Genomic DNA, 7,484 nt, shown 5'->3' on the forward strand with positions numbered 1-7,484 from the left:
TATTATTATTATTATAACTATTATTATTATTAATAAACTTTTATAATTATTATTATTATTTTATTATTATTATTATTATTATTATTATTAAACTATTATTATTATTATTAAACTTTTATTATTATTATTATTATTACATAAGAATACATTATATCATTATAATACTTTATAATACAAATATAATACTTTAATTAACTAATAATGATTAATATAAGCATAACCAACAAATAAATTTATTAATAATAATACATGCATAATTAAATGAATAAATTTACTATTTTAACATACACTATTAATTTACATGCACATTTAAATGAACTTAATATAATAATGTAGCATGCACAATAATAAGTAAAGAAATCCTCACATAAATGAATTTTTTAAATAAACTAAACTCTGAAATAAAATACGGGGTATTACATTCTCCCCCCCTAATAACGGAATTTCGTCCCCGAAATTCACTACATACCTGTATTAAAAAGCTCTGGATACTTGGCACGGATAATATCTTCCCGTTCCCAAGTAGACTCTGTAGCACTATGATGACTCCACTGTACACATACTAATGGAATAGTCTTCGTGCGCAGTATCTGATTCCTACGATCGAGAATACAGTAAGGTTGTTCCAAATAGGTTGCATCGGGTTGCAACTCAATCTCACCCACATCAATGTGTTGATATCGATCTTCTTCCCGTAGAAATTTCCGCAGCATGGATACATGAAAAACATTATGTACCCTATGAAGATTATCTGGTAGAGCCAGACGATAAGCTACTGCCCCAATCCGATCTGTAATCATAAAAGGACCCACAAACCGAGGCGATAACTTACCCTTTGACCCAAACCGCATTACTCCCTTCATAGGAGAAACCTTAAGCAAAACCTGATCACCAACCTTAAACTCCAAAGCACGAGTTCGACGGTCAGCATAACTTTTCTGTCTGCTTTGAGCTGTACGCATCCGATCCCTAATGATAGCGATCTTTTCTGACGTGTCCTTAATAAATTCAGGACCCAAAAAGCTGTTCTCACCAACTCCAAGCCAACAGACAGGAGACCTACACGGTCTACCGTACAAAGCCTCAAATGGTGCCATACCAATAGTTTTCTGATAACTATTGTTATAAGCAAACTCTGAAAGCGGCAAATATTCCTCCCAATTGCCCTTAAAATCAAGAACACATGCCCGCAACATGTCTTCTAAAATCTGATTAACTCGCTCAGTCTGTCCATCTGTTTGAGGATGATAAGCAGTGCTAAGATAAAGTTCTGTACCCAAAGCCTGCTGAAAGCTCCTCCAAAATCCTGATACAAACTTCGGATCTCTATCTGATACGATGGACAATGGTACGCCATGAAGTTTCACCATTTCTGCAATATACAGCTTAGCATACTGTTCTGACGTAAAGTTTGACCAAACAGGCAGAAAGTGAGCGGTCTTGGTCAATCTATCAACAATGACCCAAATAGAGTTGTGATTTTGCTGTGAAGTAGGTAATCCCTCTATGAAGTCCATGGAAATACTCTCCCATTTCCACTCTGGTATGGGAAGTGGCTGTAACAATCCTGGCGGTCTCTGATGATCAATCTTAATCATCTGACAGGTGCTACATTTAGAGACAAAGATAACTATATCTCTTTTCATGCCGGCCCACCAAAACTGGCGTTTCATGTCCTGATACATCTTGTCTCCCCCTGGATGTACAGAGAACTGAGAAGTGTGTGTCTCTCTCATCACAACATTTCTCAAATTGTCAGCTGAAGGCACAATTAAACGTCCCTTGTACCTCAATCCTCCATCAGTCCCTATAGAATAAAAAGGAACATCTCCGGAGGCTAATTCCGAAACCCGATCAATACACTGTTGATCTGAGAGTTGCGCTTGAATGACCTGATGAATGATAGAAGGAGTTACTACCACACATGCCATAAAAGCGTCTGCTAACTCATCAACAGTCTTCAAAGCATCCCACTCTGTTGCAAACAAAGCTGAAAGGCTGACATAGGGTCGGCGGCTGAGTGCGTCTGCTACAACATTCGCTTTCCCTGGATGATACTGAATAGAGAAATGATAGTCTTTCACGAACTCCAACCATCTGCGCTGTCTCATATTCAGTTCCCTCTGTGTGAACAAATACTGTAGACTTTTATGATCACTAAACAATCGAAAAGTCTCCCCCAAAAGATAATGTCTCCAAATACGCAAGGCAAAAACCACTACTGCGAGCTCTAGATCATGAGTCGGGTATTTAAGCTCATGAGGCTTAAGCTTCCTAGACCCATAAGAAACTGGTCGCTCTTCTTGCATCAACACACAACCCAAACCCTTCAAAGAAGCGTCGGTAAATACTAAATACTCGATTCCACTCTGAGGTGTGGCTAAGACAGGTGCAGAAGTTAACTTACTTTTCAACTCAGCATAAGCAGTCTGACAAGAATCATCCTATACAAATGGTACATTCTTCTTAGTCAGATGAGTAAGTGGACCCGCAATTTTAGAAAATCCCTGGATGAACCTGCGATAATACCCTGCCAATCCCAGAAAACTGCGAATCTCTGTCGGTGAGGTAGGCTGTCCCCACTCCATAACGGCCGCAACCTTGGCTGGATCTACTGCTAACCCTTCTTCTGACACTACATGTCCCAGAAATTTGACCTCTTTCTGCCAAAATTCACACTTCTCAAACTTCGCAAACAACTGATGTTCTCGAAGTGTCTGCAATACTGTGCGTAAATGTTTGGCATGGTCCTTCTCCGACTTAGAGTAAACCAGAATATCATCAATGAAAACAATGACAAACTGATCTAAGTATTCTCTGAATACTCTATTCATCAAGTCCATAAAGACAGCTGGAGCGTTCGTTAAACCGAAGGGCATAACACGAAACTCATAAGATCCGTACCTTGTGAGAAATGCTGTCTTTGGAACATCTTGTTCTCTGACTCGTAGCTGATGATAACCAGACCTCAAATCGATCTTTGAGAAGTAAGTAGCTCCCTTCAACTGATCAAACAGGTCATCAATTCTGGGCAACGGGTACTTGTTGCGAACAGTGACCTTGTTCAGTTCTCTGTAATCAATATAAAGACGAAGAGATCCATCCTTCTTCTTTACAAACAGTACTGGTGCTCCCCATGGTGAAGTACTCCTGCGAATAAATCCCTGGCTGAGCAACTGTTGAATTTGATCTTTCAACTCTCGCATCTCCACTGGTGCCATTCGGTACGGCGCCTTAGCAATAGGCGTAGTGCCTGGAGCTAAATCAATGACAAAGTCTATCTCTCGACTCGGTGGCAAGCCTGGAATTTCCTGGAATACATCCTGGAATTCCTGTACTACCGGGATGCTGTCAAGAGATACCGCAGCCGCTTCCTGTGAGTCCTCCTCAAGAACGAATAAATAAGTGCTAAGCCCTCTATCAGGTTGTGGTACAACAAGAAGATACATCTCCTGTCCTGGTATAGAAAATACAATAGACTTTTCGTAACAGTTAACCTGAGCATGGTACTGAGATAACCAGTCCATCCCAAGTATAACATCATACGAATGCATATCTAACACTAACAAATTTGCAAGAAATCGAAGCCGGCCCATATCTATAAGGATATCACCGCTACGCTCTCGTAAAATTGCGCCAACTCCCAATGGTGTATAAATATTAAGAGGTTGGTCACATAACTGAGTCGTCATACCAGATAAGATAACAAAAGATCTAGACACAAAAGAATGTGATGCACCCGTGTCAAACAGTATACGAGCAGTTCTACCATGTATAGAAAACATACCCTCAATAGCCTGAGGAGCCTGCGCATTATGTGGCATGAAGTTATAAACTCTGCCATGATGCAACTGCTGTGGAGGTTGTCCCGGAGGAAATGGTGGTGCTGGAAGTGCCGGAACATTTTGAACTTGCCCACGTGGCATCGGTGGGGCCGGTAGAGGTAACGGCTGATTAGGTCTCGGCTGCCCATACTGTCCCTGCTTAGCTTTGGGACACATCTTGGCCGGATGCCCAATCTCTCTACAGTGATAACAACGTCCCGTAAAAGGACCTGCCTGCCTCCTCTGTTGACTTCCCGACCACTGTTCTTGTCCGGTCTGAGGTATCCCACCTTGTCTACCCTGATTAGGGACTCCATCCCTCTGCACATCTGGGTTTCCTTTGTTTTTCTTCCAAGGTTGATGTCCTTGAAATCTGCCCCGATCATTGGACTTGGCACCACTGCTGCTTCCTTTCTCCACTGTCTGGTAGTCTCGGTTAGCCCGCTTATCTCCCTTGGACTTCCGGTAATCACTCCTCATCTGGCAGTGCTGTAAAGCGGCATTAACCACCTGGATATAAGTAGTATATGCAGGACTACCTATGATCACCACTTTAATCGGCCATATCAACCCTTTCACAAAGCGGTCTCTCTTCTTTTCTTCCGTATTGACCTCCTCTAGTGCAAATAATGACAAATTAATGAACTTCTGTTCATACTCAGCCACAGTCATATCCTCCTGTTGCAGATCCAGAAATTCAGTCTTCATCGCTGATCTTACTGACAAGAGTCTTCTTTCTTCATTCCAAAGAGTTATGAGAAGGGATGAAGAAGCTTTTTGTCTGTATCAGTGTCATATAAACGGAAAGAAGAGGCAAGACAATCTAAAAGAAAACAGGCAAAACACGCGCACATACACACAAGGACTTTCACCTTCATTCGTGCATGGCATCCTAAATCATTAATCCAAATAACATGCCTAGACTTTATTGATATAATAGGACTTGTAAGTTGTTTCCAACTAATGTGGAACTAGTACCAAAAGTTAGCAGAATAATATGATATGCCAAGCAACAACAGAGAGAAAAATGTAAGGTCTACTGTTATCTTTCTGTCGGTAAGAGAAGAACCAAGACGGTTAAAAGAAAACTTCGCGAAACACACAAGGACTTTGACCTTCATTGTGATTACTATTACCGCCTAGTTAACCCGATCTGAGCTATGTGCGACCTTGGTGTTTTTCAAGTGGGACAATAACTCATAGCATGTATATGGCCGGCTCTAAATACCTTAATTTGGTGCCCGGAGAGCGTTGAACATATACTTCCCGGTTGCAATCCAAGAGAGGGATTCTGTGGAATATCAATTCCACCAGGGAACCCACTATCTAATTCCTTCGAAACCAATGTGTAATTGTAGTAACTCATGGAAGGGAAAGCCAATATTGAAATTGGATCAAAGTAATTCAAATCATCAGAAGAACTCAAGCTCTCCAATGTTCCATTAACCAAACTAGTTAAGATAGTTGCATTCTTCGCAAAATTAAGCTCAAGAACAGCGTCAAGTTCAAGAGAGTTACCTTCTCTTGAGTGCCAAGATGCCGAGCCCAGCATACAAAGCTTCCCAGAAGATTCAGACCAGAATCCATTCAATAGGAATTTCAGTGCACCTCTCCGAGAACGATAATTAGAATAGTAAGATTGGGAAAAGGTCAAGTAGGCCTCAATATTATAAACATCACTGGCTTTGGTTTTATAAACTTTTCGGGTGGTAAAGGAGAGATACTTGTCGTAATCAAAGTAGAATTGATCAGACGAGGTGTTAACAAGAATTTTGTCACCACCAGTGTAGCGACCGTTGGGTATACGGAGGAGATGTGGCAAGGTGGTGTAGTCGGGATCGGTTGGGGTGGACTTGGGAACAATTGAATCACAGTGATCAGAGTAAGAGGGTGGAGTTGTAGAAGATGAGACAGAGATTGTGGAGAGGACAGTGAAGAGAAAGAGAAGCCAGAAAGCATTAAAGCATGTAAGTTGATACCTCCTTTGTGAGGAGATGATTGTCAATAAAGAGTACTCCATTGCCATAACCATTGAGTCTACTTGATTACCACATGCTGTGTGATGCCTCTTAACTTATAGAAGTGACGATAAGCGTCAAGCGTGGGAGATTTGTATCGTACTGTATATGAATAAGTATTTTCTTAATTCAATAATGGAGGAACAAAACTTGAAAAAATTGTCATTAATTATGCAAAGTGTCTATTTTTGGAGTTAAAAATTGGGATGTTACGTTTACCATCAGTGACCTGATATATATATATATGTAAGAATGTATATGCTTCACGGTCTCACAGCAGGAACTAGACTTGGACTGTGCCAAAGTCAAGTCATATGTGCATTTTTTTCCTTATCCTCGAAATAAGAGATTCCGGTTTTTTCTTTGGAGAGTAATTAGGAGAGCCACGTTGCATTAAAACATTATCTAATACGGCAACGACCTAGTCAACATCAGGGAAGACTGTGAAATTTCGCGACACAACCAAAGGGGACGGCAAGAAGATAAGAAGAGTGATGAGTGATGGAAGTGGACTTGCCATGTGCACTTCTTCTGGCTGAGTGTCCGTGAAATTGAATTTGATAATCATTGTCAATTGATAACACTAAGTGAAATTGAATTTGATAATCATTGTCAATTGATAACACTAAGATATATCCGAGTAAAAGAAATAATAATATTAGTCATGAAAAAAATTAAAAGAAAAAGATATGAAATGAAAGGATAATAATAATTTTAATTTATATTTGGACTCATGGAAGAGAAAATAAAAGAAATGATATTATTTTTGTTTGAAGAAAAATGATTAAAATCAAATTATTATCATATTTTTTTTAACTACAAGGGATATGAGTGAAATAATAATTTTTTTTTTTTTTTAGTTGTTGAGAACAGTTTCAAAGTTATGAAAATACTATTTAAATACTAACATTTATATTCCTATCTTCTTATTTTTTTTGAGAGATATGAAATAAGGAATAAAAACCCATCCAAACGCTGCGCGTAGCAAAAGCTAGGAGTGGCAAAGGCAAAACACAAGCCTAGCCACCAAAATACATTAATATCTTATTTGTTGTTGATGGATCGAATTTTGATATGAATCCTAATTTGTGTTATTCTTACAAGTCCTAATTTTTATTTATTTATTTTTCCATCTTCTTTCTTCTTACAAGCCCTAAAATTGCCATGCTCTTACTGAAGAAAGGGTACAAAAACCTATTCAAACTCTTTTTTATTTTATTATTATTATTATTTTTTTTATGTTCTTTTCTTGGTTTGAACTCTTTTTTTTATTTTTACGAAAATCATCTTCAGATTTTCTTTTTCTCTTTTACCCACAAGTTTTTTTCACGATTCTAATTGTTTTTCTTGATCCTTAATTTATTTGATGTGTGCAGTATTTTCTCTCTTTTCCCCTCTTCTTCTTCCTTTTTACAAGCTCTACAATTACCATTAAGGAATTGTTCCTACAAGACCTAGATTTTTTTAGCTCCTGAACAAAGGGTACAAAAAACTTATTTAACTCCCTTTTATTCATCTTCAGGTTTTCTCTCACCTTTTTTCCCTCAAGTTATTTTGCAATGCTAATTGTTTTTGTTGTCCTCTAATTTCTTTGATTTGCGTAGGAGGATATAACAAAATAATCGGATCAAACATTAAATAA

The 7,484-nt window shown here is 38.7% G+C and overlaps 1 protein-coding gene across 1 annotated transcript; it reads right to left on the reverse strand.

Annotated features, from left to right (window-relative positions):
- Nucleotides 1-2,288: 2,288 nt before the first annotated feature.
- On the reverse strand, nt 2,289-5,844 carry LOC132309729 (uncharacterized). Its single transcript, XM_059808013.1, has 2 exons — nt 5,053-5,844; nt 2,289-4,502 (listed from the first exon to the last, which is right to left on the reverse strand). Exons 1-2 carry the CDS (start codon nt 5,842-5,844, stop codon nt 2,445-2,447), a joined length of 2,850 nt encoding a protein of 949 aa, XP_059663996.1. The 3' UTR covers nt 2,289-2,444.
- Between the last annotated feature and the right edge of the window lie 1,640 nt (nt 5,845-7,484).

The sequence above is a fragment of the Cornus florida genome, unplaced genomic scaffold (genome assembly GCF_030987335.1).
Source record: "Cornus florida cultivar Cherokee Brave unplaced genomic scaffold, ASM3098733v1 CherokeeBrave_3.0.0_Hap2_Chr05, whole genome shotgun sequence".
NCBI lineage: Eukaryota > Viridiplantae > Streptophyta > Magnoliopsida > Cornales > Cornaceae > Cornus > Cornus florida.

Bases quoted from the DNA above. Each gene is read 5' to 3' on its own strand.
- LOC132309729 (XM_059808013.1), bottom strand. From the start codon at position 5,844: ATGGAGTACTCTTTATTGACAATCATCTCCTCACAAAGGAGGTATCAA. The intron at 4,503-5,052 runs GTATTTAGAGCC...GATCTGCAACAG, and splicing joins TCTCCGGGCACCAAATTAAG to GAGGATATGACTGTGGCTGA.